General features: G+C 50.1%; 1 protein-coding gene across 11 annotated transcripts in view; it reads left to right on the plus strand.

Moving 5' to 3' along the window:
* LOC119958426 (Fc receptor-like protein 3) overlaps window positions 1-24,248 on the plus strand; it is a 224,100-nt gene that overhangs the window by 123,738 nt on the left and 76,114 nt on the right. For all 11 annotated transcript variants that reach the window (XM_038786958.1, XM_038786966.1, XM_038786961.1 and 8 more), the window contains 2 exons: window positions 18,345-18,374; window positions 21,882-22,127. In XM_038786958.1, coding sequence (XP_038642886.1) covers window positions 18,345-18,374; window positions 21,882-22,127 — 276 coding nt within the window. The remainder of the gene's footprint in view (window positions 1-18,344; window positions 18,375-21,881; window positions 22,128-24,248) is intronic.

Raw genomic sequence — 24,248 nt, forward strand, 5'->3', positions numbered from 1 at the left:
GTCAGTCTGGGGTGAGGATTCAGTGTGAGAGGAAGGGTCAATCTGAGGGAACGTCGTCAATGTGAGGGGGGGGGGTCAGTCTGGGAGGAGGTGTCAGCGTGAGAGGAGCGGTCAGTTTGAGAGGAGCGGTCAGTCTGGGAGGAGCGGTCAGTGTGAAAGGAGAGTTCAGTGAGAGGGGAGACGTCAGTGTGAGAGGAGCACGAGTCTGAGAAGAGGTGTTTGTGTGAGAGGAGCGGTCAGTTTGAGAGGAGTGGTCATTCCGGGAGGAGGGAACGTGTGAGAGGAGGCAACAGTATGAGGTCAGGGGTTAGAGTGAGGGGAGTGATCAGTCTGAGAGGAGGGGAGAGTGTGAGAGGAGGCTTGGGTGTGAGGGGAGTCGTAAGTTTTAGAGGAGGGGTCAGTGTGAGGAGAAGGGTCAATGTGAGAGGAGACGTCAGTGTGAGGTAAGGCTCAGTATGAGAGGAGGTGTCAGTCTGAGAGGAGATATCAGTATGAGGGAGTTGTCAATGACAAGAGCGGTCAGTTTGAGAGGAGGGGTCAGTCCGGGAGGAGGCAAAGTGTGAGACGAGGCAACAGTATGAGGTCCGGGGACAGTGTGAGGGGAGTGATCAGTGTGAGAGGAGGGTTCATTGTGAGAGGAGGGGTGAGTGTGAGAGGAGGCATTGGTGTGAGGGGAGGAATCAGTGTCAGAGGAGGGGTCAGTGTGAGGGAAGGGGTCAGTGTGAGCGGACGGTTCAATGTGAGAGGTGGGGTCACTGTAAGAGGTGGGGTCAGTGTGTGAGGAGGGTTCAGTGTGAGGGGAGGGGTCAGTCTGAGAGCAGCAATGTGAGGGGAGGGGTGAGTGAGAGAGGAGGGATCAGTGTGAGAGGAGGGATCAGTGTTATGGGAGGGGTCAGTGTCAGGGGCGGGGACAGAGTTCAGGAGGGATCAGCTGAGAGGAGGGGTTATCTGAGGGAAGGGATCAATGTGAGAGAAGGGAGCAGTGTGAGGGGTGGTGTAAGATTGAGGGGAGTGGTCAGTATAAGTAGATGGGTCAGTGTGTGAGGAGGTATCAGTTTAAGAGGAGAGGTTAGTGTGAGAGGAGGTGTCAGTGTGAGAGGAGGCAACAGTATGAGGTCAGGGCAAGTGTGAAAGGAAGGGTCAGTGTGAGGTGGGTTCAGTGTGAGAGGAGGGGTCAGTTTGGGAGAACAGGTCAGTGGGAGGGGAGTGATCAGTGTGAGAGGAGGGGTCACTTTGAGAGGTGGGATCAGTGGTAGGGGAGGGGTCAGTGTCAGTGGCGGGGACAGAGTTAGGGGAGGGGTCAGACTGAGAGGAGGAGTCAGTGTGAGAGGAGGAGGGTGTGTGAGGGGAGGGATTAGTTTAAGGGGAGTGGTCACTCGGAGTGGATGGATCATTGTGAGGGGAGGGGTCAGTGTGAGAGGAGGGGTCAGTGTGTGAGGAGGGGTTAGTCCGGTAGAAGGGATCAGTGTGACCGGAGTGATCAATTTGAGAAATGGTCAGTTTGAGAGGAGGGGTCATCGTAAAAGGAGGAAACAATGTGAGGGGAGGGGTCAGTGTGAGTGGAGAGGTCAGTGTGAGGGGAAGGTCGGTGTGAGAGGATGGGTCAATGTGAGGGGAGGGCTCAGTGTGAGGGAATTTGCAGGTGTGAGATGTGGATCAGTCAGCGAGGAGGTGTCAGTGTGGGGCATGAGGTCTGTCTGAGAAGAGACGTCAATGTGAACCGAGGAGTCAGGGCAAGGGAGCGATTCTGTGCGAGGTCATTGTGAGAAAAGGTGTCAGTGTGGGTGGAGGGGTCAATGTCAAGTGGTTGTCACTGAGAGGATCGGTCATTGTGAGAGGATGGGTCAGTGTCAGAAGAGGGGTCAGTGTGAAGGGACGGGTCAGTGTGAGGGGCCAGTTCAGTGTGAGGAGGTGCCGTATGAGGGCAGGGGCCAGTCTCAGAGGAGGGGTCAGTTTGAGAATTTTCCTTGTGAGGTGAGTGGTCAGTAGATAAGGGGTGTCAGTGTAGGTGGAAGTGTCAGTGTGAGAGGAGGTGTTAGTGTCGGGAGAGAGGTCATTGTGAGATTTAGGGTCAGTCTGAGAGGTGGTGTTAGTGTGAGGAGAGGGGTCAGAGTGAGAGGAGGCGTCAGTGTGAGAGGAGGCGTCAGTGTGAGGGGAGGGGTCAGCGTGATGTCAGGTTTCAGTGTGAAATAAGGGGTCTGTGTCAGAGGAGGGGTCAGTGTGACAGGAGAAGGCACCTATAGGAGTGGTCAGTGTGAGAGGAAGGGACAAAAAAGCAGTGTGAGAGGAGAGGTCAGTCTGAGATTTGGAGTCAGTGTGAGGGGAGGTGTCAGATTGAGGGGTTAGTGTGAGAGGAGGGGCCATTGTGAGAGGAGGGGTCAATGTGTGTGGAGGGGTCACTGATTGGAGTGCTCGGTGAGAGAGGAGGCGTCAGTATGAGTGGAGGGTTCAGTATGAGGGGTGGGGTCATAGTGAGAGGAGGGGTCAGTGTGAGGGGAGGGTTACGTCTGAGAGGGGATATTAGTTTGACGGGAGTGCTAAGTGTGAGAGGAGGTGCCAGTGCGCGGGGAGCGGTCAGTTTGAGGGGAGGGTTGAGCGTGAGAGGAGTGATCAGCGTGAGGGGAGGGGTCAGTGTGAGAGGAGAGGTTAGTGTGAGAGGAGGGGTCAGAGTGAGGTGAAAGATCGCTTTGATTGGAGATGTCACTGTGAGAGGAGGGGTCAGTGTGTAGGAGATGTTAGTGTCAGGGGAGGGATCAGTGTGAGGGTAGGTGTCAGTGTGAGTTCAGGGCACGTGTGAGACGAGGGGTCAGTTTTTGCCGATGGGTCAATGTGAGAAGAATGGTCAGTGTGAGAGGAGGGCACTGTAATAGCGGATGGTTCACTGTGATAACAGAGCTCAGTGTGAGGGGAGGGTTAAGAGTGAGAGGAGGGTTTAGTGTGAGTGGAGGTGTCACTGTGAGAGAGCGTCTGTCTGAGAGGAGTCGTTAGTGAGAGTGGAGTGGGAGTGTGAGGGCAGGGCTCAGTCTGAGAGGAGGGTTCAGTGTTAAAGTAGGGGTCAGGGAGATGGAAAGTTTCCATGTGAGGTGAGTGGTCAGTTTGAGACGAGGTGACAGTGCGGGTGGAGGGGTCAGTGTGAGGGGGTTGTCACTAACAGGAGCGGTCACTGTGAGAGGGTCAGTGCCAGAGGAGGGGACAGTGTGAGGGGACGGGTCTGTGTGAGGGGCATTGTAAGGGGAAGGATCCGTGTGAGGTGAGGGGTCATGGTGAGAGGAAGCGGCATAGTGAGGTGAGGGGTCACTGTGAGTTGAGGGGTCAGTGTGAGAGGTGGGGTTACTCTGGGAGGAGGTGTTAGTGTGAGGAAGGGGTCAGTGTGATGGGAGGAGGCAGTGTGAGATCAGACGTCACTGGGAGAGGAGGCGTCTTGTTCTGGCGAGGGTTCCGTGACAGGAGTTGTCAGTGTGAGAGAAAGGGACAAAAATGCGGATGGGTCACTGTGAGGGGAGGGTTCAGTGTGATAGGAGGGGTCAGTGTGAGTGGAGGGGTCAGTGTGAGTGGAGGGTTCAGTATGAGGAGTGGGGTCAGTGTGAGAGGAGGTGTCAGTGTGAGGGGAGTGGTCAGACTGAAAGGAGGTGCCTGTGTGAAAGGAGGCGTCAGCGTGAGTGGATGGGTAAGTGTGAGAAGAGGGGTAATTGTTATAGATGTGGTCAGTGTGAGGGGAACAATCAGTGTGAGGGGAGGGGTCACTGTGAGAGGAGGCGATATAGTGAGGGGATGGTCACTGTGAGTGTAGGGGTCAGTATGGGAGGAGGAGTCAGTGTGAGAGAAGGGGTCAATGTAATAGGAGGTGTCAGTGTGAGGTCAGGCGTCAGTGTGTGAGGAGGGGTCAGCTTGAGGCGAGGGGTCACTGATAGGAGTGGTCAATGTGAGAGGAGGAGACAGCATACGCAGATGGGTCACTGTCAGAGGAGCGGTCAGAGGAAGAGGAGGCGTCAATATGTGCGGGGTCAGTGTGAGTGCAGGATTCAGTGTGAGAGGAGGCGTCACTGTGAGGGAAGGGATCATTGTGAGGGGTTAGTGAGAGGGGCGGGGTCTGTGTGAGTTTGGAATCAGTAAGAGAGGAGGAGTCAGTGTAAGAGGAGGGGGTCAGTTTAAGGGTAGAAGTCAGTGTGAGAGGAGCGATCAATGTGAGAGGAGGGGTCACTGTGAGGTCAGGGGTCAGTGTGAAAGAAGGGGGGCAGTGTGAGAGGAAGGGTCAGTGTGAGAGGAGGGGTCACTGATAGGAGTGGTCAGTGTGAGAGGAAGGGACAGTAAAAGTGGCTGTGACAGTGTGAGGGGATGGTGAGCGTGAGAGGAAGAGTCGCTCTGAGAGGAGTGGTCAGACTGACAGGACAGATCAATGTGAGAGGGGTCAGTTTGAGACGACGGGTCAGTGTAAGTGGAGGGTTCAGTGTACGGAGAAGGTTTGGTGTGAGAGTAGCCGTCAGTGTGAGAGGAGTCAGTGTAAGGGGAGTGGTCAGGGTGCGGGGTCTGAAAGAGGGGAGGGGGCAGTGTGAGAGGAGGGGTCAGTGTGAGGGGAGTGGTCAGTGTGAGAGGAGGGGTCAGTGTGAGTGGAGGGGTCAGTGTGAGTGGAGGGTTCAGTATGAGGAGTGGGGTCGGTGTGAGAGGAGGTGTCAGTGTGAGGAGAGTTGTCAGTCTGAAAGGAGGTGCCTGTGTGAAAGGCGGCGTCAGCGTGTGAGGAGGGGGGTAATTGTGATAGGTGTGGTCAGTGTGAGGGAACAATCAGTGTGAGCAGAGGGGTCACTGTGAGAGGAGGCGATATAGTGAGGGGAGGGTCACTGCGAGTGTAGGGGTCAGTATGGGAGGAGGGGTCAGTGTGAGAAGGGGTCAATGTAATGGGAGGTGTCAGTGTGTGGTCAGGCGTCAGTGTGTGAGGAGGGGTCAGTTTGAGGCGAGGAGTCACTGATAGGAGTTGTCAATGTGAGAGGAGGAGACAGCATAAGCAGATGGGTCATTGTGAGAGGAGCGGTCAGAGTAAGAGGAGGCGTCAATATGTGCGGGGTCAATATGAGGGGAGGGGTCAGTGTGAGGGGTCAGTGAGAGGGGTGGGGTCAGTGTGAGTTTGGAGTCAGTGAGAGAGGAGGAGTCAGTGTGAGGGGTGTGGTCAGTTTGAGAGGGGGGTCATTGTGAGAAGGGTGGTCTTTGACTGGAGGGGTCAGTTTGAGATAAGGTGTTAGCCTGAGAGGAGAGGTCAGTGTGAGAGGGGGGTCATTGTGAGAAGGTAGTTCAGTGTGAAAGAAGGGGTCACTGATAGGTGGGGTCAGTGGGAGAGGAGGGGTCAGTGTTAATGGAGCGGTCACTGATAGGAGTGGGCAGTTTCAGATGAGGGTCAGTGTGAATTTGGAGTTAGTGTGAGAGGAGGAGTCAGTGTGAGGAGAGAGGCCATTGAAAGGGAAGAGGTCAGACTAAGAAGAGGTGTCAGTGTGGGAGGAGCGGTAAGTTTGAAGCGAGAGGTCAGTGTGAGAGGACCGGTCAGTGTGAGAGGAGGGGTCACTGTGAGGTCAGGGATCAGTGTGAAAGGAGTGGTCAGTGTGAGAGGAAGGTTCAGTGTGAGAGGAAGGGACAGTAAAAGCGGCTGCGACACCGTGAGGGGAGGGGTCATCGTGACAGGAGGGTTCTATCTGAGAGGCGGGGTCATTGTCAGGACATAGGTCAGTGTGAGAGGGGGTGTCATTATGGGAAGGGCGGTCATTGACTGGAGGGGTCAGTTTGAGATAAGATGTTAGCCTAAGAGGAGAGGTCAGTGTGAGGGGGGGGGGGTGGTGGTCAGTGTGAGAGGGGAGGTCAGTGTGAGAGAAGGGGGTCACTGATAGGTGGGGGTCAGTGTGAGAGGAGGGGTCAGTGTGAGAGGTGGGTCAGTGTGAGAGAAGGGGTCACTGATAGGTGGGTGAGTGTGTGAGGAGGGGTCAGTGTGAGAGGAGGGGGTCACTGATTGGAGTGGGCAGTGTGAGATGAGGGTCAGTCTGAGAGGAGGGGTCAGTGTGAGAGGAGGCGTCAGTGTTAGAGGAGGGTTCAGTATGAGGGGAGTGGTCAGTGTGAGAGGACAGGTCAGTGTGAGAGGAGGGCTAAGTTTGAGTGGAGGGGTCAGTGTCAGGGGAGGGGTCAGTGTGAGAGGAGGTGTCAGTGTGAGGCGAGTGGTCAGATTGACGGGAGCAGTCAATCTGAGTGGAGGGGTCAGTGTGAGAGGATAGATCAGTTTGAGCCTGGAGGGCAACGTGAGAGAAGAGGTCAGTGTGATGGTGGGGTCACTGATAGGAGTGGTCAATGTCAGAGGAGAGGACAGCAAATGCGGATGGTCACTGTGATGAGAGAGGCCAGTGTGAGAGGAGTGGTAAGTGTGAGAGGGCGGGTCAGTCTGAGAGGAGGGGTTAGTGTGAGGAGAGGGGTCTGTCTGAAAAGTGGTGTGATTTTCAGGGGAGGGGTCAGTATGAGGGAAAGTGACAGTGTGAGGGAATGGGTCAGTGTGAGACGAGGGGTCAGTGTGAGGGGAGGGGTCAGTGTGAGAGGAGGGGTCAGTTTTAGTGGAAGGGTCAGTCTCAGAAGAGGTGAAAGTGAGAGATGAGGGGTCAGTATGAGATGAGGAGTCAGTGTGAGAGGAGGAGTCAGTGTGAGGTGAGGGGTCAGTGTGAGAGGAGGGGTCAGTGTGATAGGACGGTGAGTGTGAGAGAAGGGACTCTGATAGGAGTGGTCATTGTGAAAGGAGGGATCAGTCAGCGAGGAGGCGTCAGACTGAGAGTCAGCGTCAGTGTGAGGGGAGTGTTCAGAGTGAGAGGAGGCGACAGTGTGGCGTGAGGGCTTAGTGACAGGGGAGGGTTAAGAATGAGAGGAGAGTCTAGTCTGAGAGGAGTGGTCAGTGTGAGGGTAGGGGTCAGTGTGAGTGGAGGTTCCAGTATGAGAGGAGTGGCCATTGTGTGGAGGGGTCAGTGTGATAGGAGGGGTCAGTGTGAGAGGTGGGGTCAGTGCGAGGGGAGAGGTCAGTGTGAGGGGAGTTGTCAGTATGAGAGGAGGTCAGTGTGAGAGGAGGGGTCAGTGTGAGGGGAGAGGTCAGTGTGAGAGAAAGGGTCAGTGTAAGGGGAGGGTTCAGTTTCAGAGGAAGAACCAGTTTGAGATGAGCGGTCACTGAGAGGAGTGGTCTATGTGAGAGGAGGGGTAGGTGTGAGTGGAGTGGTCAGAGTGGGATGAGGTGTCAGAGTGAGAGGAGGCGTCAGTCTGAGAGGAGTGGTCAGTGTCAGGGGAGGTGTCAGTCTGAGAGGCGGGGTCAGTGCAAGGAGATAGGTCAGTGTGAGAGGAGGATCAGTGTGAGAGGCGGGGCCAGTGTGAGTGGAGGGAGCGCTGATAGGAAGGGTCAGTGTGACAGGAGGGGCAGTGAGAGAAGGTGGCAGTGTGAGAGGAGGGGTCACTGATCGTACTGGTCAGTGTGAGAGGAAGTGACAATTAAAGCAGCTGTGTCACTGTGAGGGGATGTGTCAGTGTGAGAGGATGGGTCCGTGTGTGAGGAGGGGTCAGTGTGAGGAGATAGGTCAGTGTGAGAGGAAGGGCCAGCGTGAAGAGAGTTGTCAGTCGGAGAGGCGGTGTCAGTCTGAGAGGAGTGGTCAGTGTCAGGATAGAAGTCAGTGTTAGAGGGGGGTCCGTGTGAGAAGGTGGGTCACTGAGAGGAGGGGTCTGTGTGAGAAGAAGGTCAGTGTGAGGGGAATTGTCTGTGTGAGAGGCGGGGTCAGTGTGAGGGGAGGTGTCAGTGTTGGTGGTCAGTGGTTGTGGAGGGGTCTGTGTGAGAGGAGGGGTCTGTGTGAGAGGACGAGTCGCCGATAGGAGTGGTCAGTGTGAGAGGAGGGGTCACTCTGTGATGAGCGGTCAGTTGGAGAGGAGCGTTCATTATGAGGGGAGGTGTCAGTGTGAGAGGAGTGGTCAGTGTGAGAGGAGGGGTCAGTGTCAGGGGAGGCGTCAGTGTGAGGGAAGGGGCCAGTGTGATAAGATGGGTCAGTTTGAGGTGAGTGGTCAGTCTAAGAAGAGGTGTCAGTATGAGAGTTGAGGTCAGTGCGAGATAAGGTGTCAGTGTGGGAGGACCTGTCACTGAGAGGTGCTGGAAGTGTGAGTGGAGGGGTCAGTGTGAGAGGAGAGAGCAGTGTGAGAGGAGAAGTCAGTGTGAGAGGAGGGATCAGTGTGAGGGGATTTCTCAGACTGAGGAGGTTCAGTGCGATAGGACGGGTCAGTGTTATGGGTCACTGTGAGTCGAGGGGTCAGTGTGAGAGGGGGGTCAATGAGGGGAGGTGTCAGTGTGAGGGGATCACTGAGTGCATGGCTCTGTGTGAGGGGATCAGCGCGAGAATTGGGGTCAGTGAGTAGACGGGTCAGTTTGAGAGGAGGGGTCAGTCTGACGGTCGGGGTCAGTGTTAGAGGAGGGGTCAGTGTGAGGGGAGGGGCCAATCTGAGGGGTGGGGGCAGTGTGAGAGGATGGGTCAGTGTGAGATCAGGGGTCTGTGTGAAAGGAGGTGTCAGTGTGGGGTGATGAGTCAGTGTGACGGGAGGGGTCAGTGTGAGAGGAGGGGTCAGCGTGAGAGGATGGGTCAGTCTTGAATGGAGACTCAGTCTGAAAGGAGAGAACATTCTGACGGTTGTGTATGCTCTCAACCGAGAGGAGGAACATGCCGCCCCTGTCCGGTTTGGTGATTTAGCTGACAGAAGCGATCTGCCTAAAAGGGGTTTTCCGCCCGAGAGTAGGGGGCAGTCCTAGTGGGGTCTTCTCATTCCGAAAATGTCATTTTGTCTGAGACTGGGACTTCGTCTGAGAATGGTTGATCTGTCCGGGAGCTGTGGTCATTCCCTGTGGTTGGCAAACTGTCCAATAGTAGTTGTTAGTCCGGGATTGTAAGAACACGAGAGGATGAATGAGTCCAAGAGGGAAATATCATTGTGTGAGAAGGGTTCATTCCGAAAGTAGAACTGTATCCGAGAAGGCGTGGTCAGTCCCAGAGGAGGGAATCATTGTGAGGTGAAAGGTTATTCAGAATGTGGGAGGCAAGTCTAAGTGGAGACGTCACTCGGAGAGCAGGGTTCAGTCTGGGTGGTGACTCAGTGGAAGAGGAGCTCCATCGTCCAAAAAATGTGATCATTCAAAGAGGAGGGGTCATTCCGAAACGGCAACAGTTTGAGAGGCAACATCAGTCCGACAGATTGGACTCAGTCCGAGAGGTGGTTGTCATTCTGCGGGAGGGTTCAATCCTTGGATAAGTTCGTTAATCCTGAAGGAGTCAGCCCGGGAGGAGGTGGTTGGTCCTAAAGGAGCAGTCAGTCCGGCAGAAGGTGGAGTTGTGTGAGAGGAGGAGTCAGTCTGGGAGAAGGTGGCGCTGTGTGAGAGGAGGAGTCAGTCGGGGAGGAGGTGGTTCGTTCTGAAGGAGGAGGTGGTTAGTCCTGAATGAGGTGTCAGTCCGGAAGGAGGTGGTTTGTCCTGAAGGCGGAGTCAGTCCGGGAGGAGGAGGTTGGTCCTGAAGGAGGGTTCCGTTCGGGAAGAGGTTGTTAGTCCTGAAGAGGGATCAGTCTGGGAGGTGGTGGTCAGTCCTGAAGGAGGGGTAACTCCCGGTGGAGGTGGTTAGTCCTGGAGGAGGGGTCAGTCCGAGAGGAGGTGCTAAGTCCTGAAGGCGTCGTTCCGCGAGAAGGTGGACCTTTGTACTCCCGTCAGTCCGGGAGTTTGTGGTCAGTCATGGAGGATGAGTCAGTCCGAGAGGAGGTGCTCAGAACTCAAGGAGAACTCAGTCCGGGAGGAGGTGGTGCTGTGTGAGAGGAGGAATCAGTCGGGGAGGAGTTGGTTCGTTCTGAAGGAGGTTTCAGTCCGGGAGGAGGTGGTTAGTCCGGAAGGAAGAGTTTCCGGGAGGAGGTTGTTAGTCCTGAAAGATGGGGTCGGTCCAGGAATACGTGGTTAGTCCTGAAGGAGGGGTCAATCCGAGAGGAGGTGCTATGTCCTGAAGGCGTCAGTCCGCGAGAAGGCGGACCCATGCAAGAGCGGGAGTCAGTCCGGGAGGAGGTGGTCAGTCATGAAGGAGGAGTCAGGCCGGGAGGAGGTGGTTAGTCCTGAAGGATGAGTCAGTCCGGGAGAAGGTGGACCTGTGTGAGAGGAGGATTCAGTCCGGGTGGATGTGGTCAGTCCTGCAGGAGGGATCAGTCCAGAGGAGGACTCAAATGAGACGGGATGCTTGCTCGGAAAACAGGGGCCATTATGGTTAGGGTTTCAGGCATGGAGGATTGGTAATTCGTGAGAGAGACTCAGTTTCATCGGGAGTTGTCAGCTCCAGAGAAGAGATTAGTCCAGGCGGGCGACCCAGTCCGTCCGCGTTGAGTATTCCTCGAGAAAATCCATCAGGAAATGGACTTCGTCGGAGAAGGAGATGGTCAGTGTGAGAGGTGTAGACAGGTCAAAAGGATACGGGATCGAGACGACATGCACTGGAAGGAGGGAGGATTGGGGTCCCGTCCTTTCGGACCAGGTTGTGTAAAGTTATGTCAAACTGGGTATTGGGAATCGGTCAGGATAGGGGGTCGGTCGGGCTCGTGGCCAGGTATCTTTTGTCGCAAAAGTAAAAAGACCCAGATGGGAGTTACGTACAGGCTCCCCAGCAGCAGTCAGGATGTGGGGCAGAAAATAAATCAGGAGATAGAAAAGGCATGTCGTAAAGGCAATATTACAATAATCATGAGGCACTTCAATATGCAGGTGGACTAGGAAAATCAGCTTGGTAGTGGATCCCAAGAAATTGAATTTCTGGAATTGGTAAGAGATGTTTTTTTTTGCAACAGCTTGTGACAGAACCGACTCGGGAACACGCAATTCTGGGTTTCGTGATGTGTAATGAGGCAGACTTGATTAGGAAATCTAAGGTGAAGGAACACTTAGGGATCAGTGACGACAATATGATAGAATTTACCCTGCTGTTTGACAGGGATCAGCTGCAATCAGATGCAATTGTATTGCAATTAAATAAGGGAAACTACAAAGACATGAGGGAGGACCTGGCCAGAGTTGAATGGAAAATGAGCCTAGGAGGGAAGACAGTGGAACAGCAAAAAGTTTTTTTGCCGTTATTCGGGCGGCACAACAGAAATTCATCCCAAGGAGGAGGGAACATGCTAAGGGGAGGACAAAGCATCCATGGCTGACGAGGGATGTCAATGACAGCATAAAGGCTAAATAAAAATAATACAAAGTGGCGAAGATTAATGGGAAGCCAGAGGATTGGGAAGCCTTTAAAAGTGAGCCGAGGACAACTAAAAGAGCAATAAGGCGCAGAAGATGAATTACGATTGAAAGCAAGCTAGTAACAAAAAGGAAGATAGGAAGACCTATTTTTCAATATATAAAAGGTCAGAGAGAGGCAAAAATAGACATTGGACCACTGGAAAATGTGGCTGGAGAAGTAATAATACGAAACCGATAAATGTCAGACAAACTGAAGAGTTACTTTGCGTCAGTCTTCACGGTGGAAGACGCCAGAGCTCGAGGAGCACCAGGGGGGTGATGTGAGTTTACTGACATTACTAAGGAGATGGTTCTCGAGAAACTGAAAGATCTGAAGGTGGATAAGTCATCTGGACCGGATGGACTACACCCCAGCATCCTAAGAGATATAGCTGCGGAAATTGTGGAGGCATTAGTGATGATCTTTGAGGAATGACTGGAGGCAGGATGGGTCCCAGAGGACTGAAAGGTGGCTAATGTAACACCAGTGTTTATGAAGGAAGGGAGGCATAAGACGGGAAATTATATGCTGGTTAGCCTGACTTCGGTCATTGGTAACATTTTAGATTCTGTTATTAAAGATGAGATTGCGAACCACTTAGAAGTGCATGGTAAAATAGGACTCAGTCAGCACGGCTTTGTCAAAGGGACGTCACGTCTGACAAATCTGTTAGAGTTATTTGAGGAGTAAACGAGCAAGTTAGACAAAGGAGAATCAGTGAGTGGACGTGATATATTTAGATTTCCCGAAGGCCTTTGACAAGGTGCTGCACATGAGACTGTTAAATAAGTTAAAAGACCATGATCTTAAGCGTAAGATTCTGGCATGGATAGAGGATTGGCTGATTGGCAGAAGGCAAAGAGTCGGGATAAAGCTGCATTTTTCAGGATGGCAGCCGGTGACTAGTTGTGTGCCTCAGGGGTCTGTGCTGGGACCATAACCTTTTATAATATACATTAATGATCTGGAGGAATGTACTGAAGGCACTGTTGCTAGGTTTGCAGATCATGCAAAGATCTGTGGAGGGACAGGTAGTATTTAGGAAGCAAGGAGGGTGAAGAAGGACTTGGACAAGCTAAGAGAGTGGGCAATGAAGAGGGACATGAAATGCAATGTGGGAATGTGTGAGGTTATGCTCTTTGAAAGGAGGACGAGACTATTTTCTAAATGGGAAAATGCTTCGGAAAGCAGAAGCACAAGGGGACTTGGGAGTCCTTGTTCACGATTCTCTTAAGGTTAACTTGCAGGTTCAATCGGCAGTTAAGAAGACAAATGGAATGTTCGTATTAATTTCAGGAGGGCTACAATACAAGACCAGGATATACTTCTGAGGCTGTATAATGCTCCGGACAGACCCCATTTAGAGTATTGTGAGCACGTTTTAGCTCAATATCTAAGGAAGCATGTGCTGGCTTTGGAAGTGTTTCAGAGGAGGTTCACGAGAATGATCCCTGGAATGTAATGAAGAACTGTAAAGAAGGGGCAGCAGGGTAGCATGGTGGTTAGCATAAATGCTTCACAGCTCCAGGGTCCCAGGTTCGATTCCCGGCTGGGTCACTGTCTGTGTGGAGTCTGCACGTCCTCCCTCTGTGTGCGTGGGTTTCCTCCGGGTGCTCCGGTTTCCTCCCACAGTCCAAAGATGTGCGGGTTAGGTGGATTGGCCATGCTAAATTGCCCGTAGTGTCCTAATAAAAGTAAGGTTAAGGGAGCGGGGGTTGTTGGGTTACGGGTATAGGGTGGATACGTGGGTTTGAGTAGGGTGATCATGGCTCGGCACAACATTGAGGGCCGAAGGGCCTGTTCTGTGCTGTACTGTTCTAAAAAGAAACTTGTATGGGGAACGTTTGAGGACTCTGGGTCTGCACTCGTTCGAGTTTAGAAGGATGAGAGTGGATCTTATTGAAACGTACAAGATACTGCGAGGCCTGGATAGAGTGGACGTAGAGAGGATGTTAACACCTGTGGGATCATCTAGAACCAGAGGACACCCTCTCAGATTAAAGGGACGATCCATTAAAACAGAGATGAGGAGGATTTTTTTTTCAGCCAGAGGGTGGTGAATCTGTGGAACTCTTTGCCGCAGACGGCTGTGGAGGCCAATTCACCGAGTGTCATGAAGACGTCGATAGGTACGTTTTTCATCAATAACGGGATCAGGTGTTATGGGGATAACGCAGGCCAATGGGGTGAGAAAATATCAGACATGATTTAATGGCAGAGCAGACTCGATGGACCAAGTGATGTAATTGTGCTCCAATGTCTTATGGTCTTATTCTGAGATTTTGTCTGGAGTGGGTGGCTTAGTGGGTATCGAACATTTCTGGCCAGTGGTAGGTTAGATTGGATCTGAGGTCTCCACATGCATTTAGGTGAAGTTTTGGGTAACTTAGGGGAGTTTCTGTTCTCGTGCGGGGGGGGGGGGGGCGGGGGCGGGGGGGGGGGGGGCGGGGGTGGGTGGCAAGGGGAGGGAGCTGCCCGGTGCTGTCTTGTTTTAAATTGCGTCTTTCAGCTGTTTGTGCGTAGCTCAATTACAGGGTAAGTTAGAACTTATGTGTGAGTGCCGCGTTTGCCCTTTCGTGGGAACATGTTAGAGGCATTCCTCTACCCATGATTGGATGACCGTACAAAGTGCCGCTGTGATCCAAGATGTTACGGGTAAAGTGTGCATCAGAGATTGCATCTCAGCTGCAAAAAGGGAGATTGTCGAGGAAGGTTAGTCAATTGAGTCAGTATGGGTGGAAGTCAGAAACAAGAAAGGAGCTTTTTTGGGAGCTTTTTAATACACCCCCCCCCCCCCAATAGCAGCAGAGAGCTGGGGGAACAGATTGGGCGACAGATCTTGGAACGGTGCAGAAGTACAAGCGATGGGCAGTACGGCAGCATTGTGGTTAGCACATTCGCTTCACAGCTCCAGGATCCCAGGTTCGATTCCGGCTTGGGTCACTATCTGTGCGGAGTCTGCACATGCTCCTCGTGTGTGCGTGGGTTTCCTCCGGGTGCTCCGGTTTCCTCCCACAGCCCAATGATGTGCAAGTTAGGGCCATGATAAATTGCCCTTAGTGTCCAAAATTGCCCTTAGTGTTGGGTGGGGTTACTGGGTTATGGGGATAGGGTGAAGGTGTTAACCTTGGATAGGGTGATCTTTCTAGGAGCCGGTGCAGAATCGATGGGCCGAATGGCCTCCATCTGCACTGTAAATTCTAAATTTTAAATGTTGTCATGGGTGACTTCAATTTCCCTAATTTTGACTGGAACCTCTTTAGTGCAAATGTTTTGGATGGTGCATATTTTGTCAGGAAGGGTTCCTGACTCAATATGTAGATAGGCCGACTAGGATGGAGGCCATATTGGATTAAGTGCTTGGAATGAACCAGGCCAGGTGTCAGATGTCAGATATCCCCACTAATGTGGGGATTGTATGAGGAGCCCTTGCTGCGAGTGCGGGATAGTTTTCTCCCACTGAGACGAGAAACGAATTGTAAGGTGAGGAGCCTAGGACGACAAGAGAAGCGAAGCTTCGCGTCAAGACGAAGATGGAAGCTTACATAACTTTGAGGAAGCAAGGATCTGCCTCTGCTCTAGAGGGTTACAATGTCGCCAGAAAGGAAACGAAAAATTTGAAAGGGGGCATGAAAAAATCCCTGTTGAGAAGCATTAGCGAAATCCCCAAGGCATTTTACACTTATATGAGAAATTCGAGGATGACGAGATGAGAGTAGGGCCGATCAGGATTAGTGGAGGGAACTTGTGCCTAGAGTCTGAAGAGATGGAGGAGGTCCTGAAAGAATTGTTTGCTTCAGTATTCACTCGAGACAGCGACATTGTTATCCATAAGAACAGTGTGATCCACGTTATTAGACTCGAACAGTTTGATATTAAGAAGGAAGGTGAGCTGCAAATTGTTAAAAGTATCAGGATAGCTGGTCCCCTGGTCCCCTGGGCCTGACAGAATATACCCAAGGTTACTACGGGAAGCGACGGAGGTATTGCTGCGCCGTTGGTGATGATACTTGCGTCCTCACTCTCCACGGGAGTAGGACAGGATGATTGGAGGGAGTGTTGTTCACCTGTTCAAGAGAGGGAATAGGGAAATCCCCTGGAATTACAGACCCATCAGTCTTCCGTCTGTGCTGAGAAAAATACTGGAAAAGATTCTTAGAAATAGAACATAGAACATAGAACATAGAACAGTACAGCACAGAACAGGCCCTTCGGCCCTCGATGTTGTACCGAGCAATGATCACCCTACTCAAGCCTAACGTATCCACCCTATACCAGTAATCCCCCCCCCAATTAACCTTACTTTTTAGGACACTAAGGGCAATTTAGCATGGCCAATCCACCTAACCCGCACATTTTTGGACTGTGGGAGGAAACCGGAGCACCCGGAGGCTCATTCAGAAAGTCGGGGGGCATGGGATAAAGGGAAATTTGGTGTCTGGATACAGAATTGGCTGGCCGAATGGGGCCTCACGGTAGCATGGTGCCTCACGGTAGCATGGTGGTTAGCATCAATGCTTCACAGCTTCAGGGTCCCAGGTTCGATTCCCGGCTGGGTCACTGTCTGTGTGGAGTCTGCACGTCCTCCCCGTGTGCGCGTGGGTTTCCTCCGGGTGCTCCGGTTTCCTCCCACAGTCCAAAGATGTGCGGGTTAGGTGGATTGGCCATGCTAAATTGCCCGTAGTGTAAGGATAATGGGGGGATTGTTGGGTTACGGGTATACAGGTTACGTGGGTTTAAGTGGGGTGATCATTGTTCGGTAGAACATCGAGGGCCGAAGGGACTGTTCTGTGCTGTACTGTTCTATGTTCTAATGAAGACAGCGAGTGGTAGTGGATGGAATGTATTCCGCCTGGAGGTTAGCGACCAGTGGTGTCCCGCAGGGATCTTTTCTGGGACCTCAACTCTTTGTGGTTTTTATAAATGATTTTGATGAGGAAGTGGAAGGGTGGGTTAGTACCTTTGACGATGACACGAGGGTTGGTGAAACAAAGAACAACGCAAATTACAGCACAGGAACAGGCCCTTCGGCCCTCCCAGCCTGCGCCGATCCAGATCCTTTATCTAAACCTGTCGTCTGTTTTCCAAGGATGTACTTCCGTCTGTTCCCCGCCCGTTCATATGTCTGTCTAGATGCATGTTAAATGATGCTATCGTTCCCGCGTCTACCACCTCCACTGGCACCCACCACCCTCGGCGTAAAAAACTTTCCACGCACATCTACCTTAAACTGTCCCCCTTTCACCTTAAAATCGTGACCTCTTGTAACTGACACCCCCATTCTTGGAAAACGCGTGTTTCTATCCACCTTATCCATACCTCTCATAATTTTGTAGACCTCAATCAGGTCCCACTCAACCTCCGTCTTTCCAACGAAAATAATGCTAATCTGCTTAACCTTTCTTCATAGCTAGCACGCTCCATACCAGGAAACATCCTGGTGAACTTCCTCTGCACCCTCTGTAAAGCATCCACATCCTTCTGGTAATGTGGCGACACAGGTGCAGTTGTTGATAGTGTCAAGGGTTGTTGCAGGTTGCAGCAGGACATTGACAGGATGCAGAGCTGGGCTGAGAACTGATAGACGGAGTTAAACCTAACTATATGTGCAGTGACTTATATTTGATGTTCCAATTTGAATGCTGAATATAGGGTTAAAGGCATGATTCTTGGAAGTATGGAGGAACAGAGAGATATTGAGTTCCACGTCAATAGATTCATCAAGTTTGCCACGTAGGATAATAGGGTTGTTACGAAGGGGCATTGTGTGTTGGCTTTCAGTAACAGGGTATTGAGTTTAAAAGCCCCGAGGTTTTGCTGCAGCTTCAGATAACCCTCGTTAGACCACACTTGGAATATTGTGTCCAGTTCTGGTCGCCTCATTATAGGAAGGATGTGGATGCTTTGGAGAGGGTACAGAGGAGGTTTAACAGGATGCTGCCTGGACTGGAGGTCATGTCTTATGAAGAAAGGTTGAGGGAGCAAGGGTTTTTCACACTGGAGCGAAGAAGGAAGTGAAGTGACTTGATAGAGGTGTACAAGGCGATGAGACGAATTTATAGTGTATAGCAAGGGACTTTTTCGCCATTTCGGCTGTCACGAGGGGACATCATTTTAAGGTGATTGGGGTAAATTAGAGGGGAGGTGTCAGAGGTAGGTTCTTTACAGATAGAGTGGTGGGTGTGTGGAATGCACTGCCAGCAGAGGTGGTGGTTTCAGAGTCATTAGGGGCATTTCGGCGACACTGGACTGGCACATGGACAGAAGGAATTGAATGGGTGTTTTGTGAGCTTGTTCTTAGATTATGATAAATGTTCGGCATAACATCCTGGGTCGAAGGGTGTGTTCTGTGCTGTACTGGTCTGTGACCCGTGTTATAATATTAAATGTGTTAAGAATTGAATGCAGAGATTCATTTCAGATAATTTCTGAACCCGAGAGATAGAGAGAGTGAGAGAGACGGAGATACAGAGGCAGAGAGACAGAGAGACAGAGGCAGAGAGACAGAGACACAGAGACATAAACAACCAGTGATTGACAGAGATAGATATACTCATTCACCTCCTCATCTTTAACCAGCCGCTTAGGGAAAGAAGCTGGTGTTTTGGAAATCACTGAGTCAAAATGTTTCCTCGATGATCACTGTATCCGGGATGAGTGCCTTAATATTCTATGCCATAGTCCCATCAGCTGCGGGAAATATATTTTCTTTGCACGAACCCATCTTCTCACCTAAATTCCATGCACGCTTTCTGCCTAAGACATTTGCAACCCTTTCACTCACATCCACATATTTCCCAATGTGTTATAACTGGAAATTGGCACAATGTTGTAGATGAGCATGAACAAGGTTTTCTCTAACGTTTGAAATGCAGTTCGGTTTGTTTTTTCAATTAAACGTTCTAATTATGATGCACAAATCAAGCAATGCCCAATTCCTGCAGCCTCAAAGCCATTTGTCACCTTCTGACACGAAACCCCAGTCCCCAAAACCTGCATATTACCTTGCTCGGCTACAAATAAAATTTAATATACATTTTTATCCGTTCTGTTTTATAGTGCACCTGCTTTTTCAAAGGACCAGACAAGGTAAGATAAAATGTAAAAATTCCTTATTGTTAATAACTTATCTTGGTGAATTAACTTTTACAATCTATATCTGGAGTCAAATAGACGTCAATAAATAGGGTTAGCTAGGGATTTTAGACAGGACGCGACATACAATATTCACCTGGTAGAAGAATGCCCACCTACCATTTCTATTCACCTGAGGAAGGAGCAGTGTTCCGAGAGCTAGTGTTTGAAGCAACCATGTTGGACATTAACCTGGTGTTGTAAGACTTCTTACTGTGTTCACCCCAGTCAAACGCCTGCATCTCCACATGGCTACCATTTTTATTGACAACCGTGAATGCAAATCGGATGATACAGGTAATCGTGGGCAGGATAGTGCAACGATAGTTACCACGGCTGCGTCACATAACCAGGGACATGAGTTCAATTCCCATTTCGGGTGACTGTCTGTGAGGAGTTTGCACGTTCTTACCGTGACTGAGTGGGTTTCCTCCGGATGCTCTGCTTTCCTCCCACAGCCTAAATATGTGCGCATTGACCATGCTAATTTGTTCCAAGGTTACAGAGATGTGCAGGTTAGATGATATTACAGGAATGTAGTGAGGGGTGGGCCTGGGTTGAGTTCTCTGGCAGATGAGGTTATATGGACCAAATGGACTCTTTCTGGACATTAGGCATTCTATTCTATTCTCGGCGAATTTTCACTTGATCTATTTCTTTGAAAATAACTTTAATTTGAGGCTTTAATCCCCGGCCAGGTATAATAATGGGAAAATTAATAATTTGCTGTTTGGATATGCAAGTCTATGATTTAGAAGGTAAAGTTAATTAAAGCCGTCATTGTTATCGAGCACCATGGGCTGTGTTGCATTTTGTGCGTGCGTGTGTGTGTGTGTGAGAGAGAGAAAGATAGATAGAGGGCGATAGAGAGACAGAGACACAGAGAGAGACCGTGAGAGAGAGACACGGCGACAGAGAGCGTGTGAGAGAGAGAGAGAGAGAGATAAAGAGCGATAGAGACAGAGACACAGAGAGGCAGAGAGACTGAGTGAGAGAGACAGAGAGAGAGATTGAGAGGGACAGAGAGACTGTGTGAGAGAGAGAGATAGAGACAGACAGACGTGCAGGCAGACAGACGGCCCGGTTTTGATTGAACCTGAGGATCACCATACTTCAAAGGAGGGGAAACGTTGAGCAAGGTTAAGTGGATTGGCCATGATAAATTTCCCTCAGTGACCAAAAAGGTTCGGTGGGGTTGTTTGGTTACGGGGATAGGGTGGAAGTAAGGGCTTAAGTGCGTCGGTGCAGACTCGATGGACATGCATCCTTCTGCACTGTATGTATTATGTTCTATGTTCTATCTTCTTTCGAGTAACAGCAGTAACAAAAATTTCACAAGGCAGGATAGGATCAGATGTTCGCAACATCAGGTAGAAATCCGCCTTTGCCAGAACAGTAGTCAGCAGTCAAATTGCAGGATGAGATCCGATATTCCCAGCATTGAGATTGCCAGGCATCTAGATGAAATCAGACGTAAATCGCTGTAGTAGAAACAGCTTACCTAGATGACCGTGGTATCAGTGGAGGTACACAGATGCGGATTTCAAGAGTCAAGAGGTTTCAGAGATGAAGACCGCCAAAAATACATAATGAAGAGTCAAATTAGGGGCCTCACGGTAGCATGGTGGTTAGCATCAATGCTTCACAGCTCCAGGGTCCCAGGTTCGATTCCCGGCTGGGTCACTGTCTGTGTGGAGTCTGCACGTCCTCCCTGTGTGTGCGTGGGTTTCCTCCGGGTGCTCCGGTTTCCTCCCACAGTCCAAAGATGTGCGGGTTAGGTGGATTGGCCATGCTAAATTGCCCGTAGTGTAAGGTTAATAGGGGGATTGTTGGGTTACGGGTATATGGGTTACGTGGGTTTAAGTAGGGTGATCATTGCTCGGCACAACATCGAGGGCCGAAGGGCCTGTTCTGTGCTGTACTGTTCTAAATTAGAAAACGGGTATAATTGAGAATACCCTCTGCAGCACGTGAAGCCAGTTTACATCTATCAGCCAGGGAGGTCAGTGTGCATGTAACAGGTCCTGAGACTAGTCCCCAACGACGAAGTCTGAAAGAGTTCAGAGATTGTAGATATGTTCTGTAACAGGGGCTAATTTCTGCATACATTATGTGTCTGTGTATTTCGTGTGTCATCTCCCTGAGGGGTTAAGAGTGTTGCAGTCCTTTCGTGTTTGTCATTTCTTCAATTTAATAAATAGTGTTCAATAATTGGGCAGCACGGTAGCATGGTGGTTAGCATAAATGCTTCACAGCTCCATGGTCCCAGGTTCGATTCCCGGCTGGGTCACTGTCTGTGTGGAGTCTGCACGTCCTCCCCGTGTGTGCGTGGGTTTCCTCTGGGTGCTCCGGTTTCCTCCCACCGTCCAAAGATGTGCGGGTTAGTTGGATTGGCCATGCTAAATTGCCCGTAGTGTCCTAAAAAGTAAGGTTAAGGGGGGGGGGGGGTTGTTGGGTTACGGGTATAGGGTGGATACGTGGGTTTGAGTAGGGTGATCATTGTTCGGCACAACATCGAGGGCCGAAGGGCCTGTTCTGTGCTGTACTGTTCTATGTTCTATGTTCTAATCGTTACACAAGTGCACTGGTTATTCTAAATGCGTATTCACATGACTCTCAACACCATTTCAAGAACACTACTGTAGACTGCATAGAACCAGTGTTTAAAGTTGGGATATACTTGCACACACATTCAGCGTTGTTGATGACAACATGAAATCCATGACTTCATTCAAGACAGAGTTGTACAAAACTTGAGCTATTCACCTTTGAGCGTCGGTGAGGCACGGCGGCACAGTGGTTAGCAATTGTTCCTCAGGCCTCCAGGGATCCGAGTTCCAATTCAACCTCAGGTGACTGCTTGTGTGAAGTTTGCACTTTGTCACTCTGTCTGCGTGGGTTTCCGGTTACTCCGGTTTCTTCCCACAGTCAAAATACAGGTTCGTTGGGTTGACCATGCTAATGTTACCGTTAAGATATGTGTGTTCAGGAATTGAGCTTTTGGTATGGGCCCAGTAGTTTGGTCGTTCGAATAGCAGCTGCAGATTCTATTGGCCGAATAGCCTCCTTCTGAACTGTAGACATTCTGGGATTCTATAAGTGTTGCATCCAGTGATAAGTTTTCTATAAGTAATGAATATGGCAATGTTACGACTTTAGATAAGTTGAATGCTTAGCGTCACTTCACACTGGATGGAAGAAAGCAGCTCTGGCTTTCATGCATTAGTCCTTCGCAAGATAGAGATGGACAGAGTGCTGCTGTTAATTGGATGGTAAGTCAGCCAATCCTCTCAGAGCCTGTTAACACACAAAATACATGATCTTATAATCGCTCCTTAAATGTGGAATTGCATCAATGGATCGATATGGAGCGTTGGGTTTCAGAGTGCATTGAAACACCCACTCCTCGTCTATAATTACAGGGGAGAAACGCCATTATTCTCTCTAATTTATGTTTTGCAGCTCATGGGATCGAACCCCAGATTATTTGTCCCAGGAATTCTGTCATACAGGAAGGAGACACATTGAAATTACAATGCGGGTACAGCGGCAAACGTCATTGTTATTGGTATAAAAATAATCGCTACGTTAAATATACTGATACCAGTATTTATGAAATGGTTGTGGACCGTCAAAGTGGAGGGATATACCGGTGTCATTGTTATTCTCCAAACCAGCGTTGTGATTCGATGAAAGTGGTTATCACTGGTAGGTAAACGTAGGCATTTATTATCACAGACATCTGAAAACAAATTAACAGGCGGTGTGAAGATATATTTCATCTGTAACGGCCTCACTGTCATTTGACAACCAACTGTTAATGTATGAACATCTACGACCGTGTTGATGAGACAACGAATTCGTATCAACGAGATACTGCAATGTGTATCGCATCAAGATCTGTATAACGAGCTTTGTTTTAAGTTCTGCGGGAGTGTTCTTCTTACAGTATGTTGGTGGTATTTATTTAAAAGTGAACCTGAAAGGGAATTGAGCTACGTTTACTCAATAATGCTCGCAGAGCTTTTCTAGTGAGGAACAGGGCGAGAGTGCAGTTAAACACCTGGCGGAAATGGTGTAGGAGGGAGGGGTTCAGTTACTTGGACAATTGGAGCACATTCTGGGGAAGATGGGACCTGTACAAACAGAACGGGCTGCACCTGAACCAGAGGGACACCAATGTCCTGGGAAGGAAAATTGCTCCAGCTCTTCGGGGGATGGGGGGGGGGGGGGTTCACTAATTTGTCAAGGGGATGGGAAACTGATTTGTAATCCGGGAGATGGTGTTGCTGGAGTTCAGGAAGTTGAGGGTAGTGCAGTACTGAGGAAGGTACCAACGTCACAAAAGTCGACATGCAGGCATGAAGGTGGTTTGAGGTGTGTCTAGTTCAAAGCTTGGGAATCAGGAATAAGGTTGGTGAGCTTGAAGCATAGACTGTTACCTGGGACAACGATGTTGTGGCATTTACGGAGACGTTTATAGAACAGGGACAGGAATGGTTGTTGAAGGTTCCGGGATTTCGATGTATCAGCAAGATCAGAGAAGGTGGTAAAAGAGGTGGAGCGGTAGCAAGGTTAATCAAGGATAGTAGAATGGCTACAGAAAGGCAGTTTGAGGAGGACCTGTCGACTGAGGTAGTGTGGGCTGAAGTTAGAAAGATGAAAGGAGCGGTCACTTTGTGAGGAGTTTTCTATAGGACCCCAAATAGTAACAGAGATGTGGAGGAAAATATTGTAATGCAGATTTTGGATAGGTTCGGCAGTCACAGTAGAGTTCTCATGGGTGACTTTCACTTTCCAAATATTGATTGGAACCACTAAAGTTCGAATAGTTTGGATGAGGCAGTTTGATCCAGTGTGTGCAGGATGGTTTCTTCACACAATATGTGGATTGACCGACAGGAGGCGGGGCCACATTGGATTTGGTGCTGGGTAATGAACAGGTCAAAGTGTTAGGTTTGTTTGTTGGAGAACACTTTCGAGATTGTGAGCACAATTCGGTGACTGCCACTATAGCAATGGAGAGGGATAGGAACATACGTCAGGGCACGTTTTATAACTGGGCAAGGGTATTACGATGCTATTAGGCAAGAAATGGGGAGCATGAGATGGAAACTGGAACTTCCAGGCATAAGCACAATTTAGACGTGGAGCTTGCTCAAGGAGCAAATACTGCGAGTCCTTGATATGTATGTCCCTTTCAGGCAGGGAGGAAAGGGTCAGAGTAAGGGATCCAAGGTTCACAAAACAGGCTGAATGTCTTGTCAAAAGGAAGACGTAGGCTTAAGTAAGGATGAGAATACAAGGTTCTGTTAGGGCTCATGAGGGATACAAGATAGCGAGGAAGAAGGTCAAGAAATGGCTGAGGAGAGTTAGGAAGGGGTATGAGGAGTCCTGGCGGGTAGGATCAATAAAAACGCCAAGGCTTTTTAGACTGATCTGAGAAATAAAATAATGACCAAGCTGAAGTTCGGGCCTGTCAAGGAGAGTAATGGGAACGTGTGCCTGGAGTCAGAAGACATAGGAGAGGCCATAAATGAATACTTTTCTTCAGTGTTCACAAAGAAGAGGGGCCTAATTGTTGAGGATGATAGTGCACAACAGCTGCTAGGCTGGAGGGGGTAGATATTCGAAATGAAGATGTGCTAGAAATTTTGAGAAGCCTCAGGATAGATATGTCCACTGGGCCTGATGGGATATATCCTAGGATTCTAGGGGAGGCGAGGGATGAGATTGCAGAGCCTTTGGCTTTGATATTTATCTCCTCACTGTCTAAAGGAATACTGCCGTCAGACTGGAGCGAGGCGAAAGTTGTGCACTTGTTCAAGA

The sequence above is a fragment of the Scyliorhinus canicula genome, chromosome 29 (genome assembly GCF_902713615.1).
Source record: "Scyliorhinus canicula chromosome 29, sScyCan1.1, whole genome shotgun sequence".
Taxonomy (NCBI): Eukaryota; Metazoa; Chordata; class Chondrichthyes; order Carcharhiniformes; family Scyliorhinidae; genus Scyliorhinus; species Scyliorhinus canicula.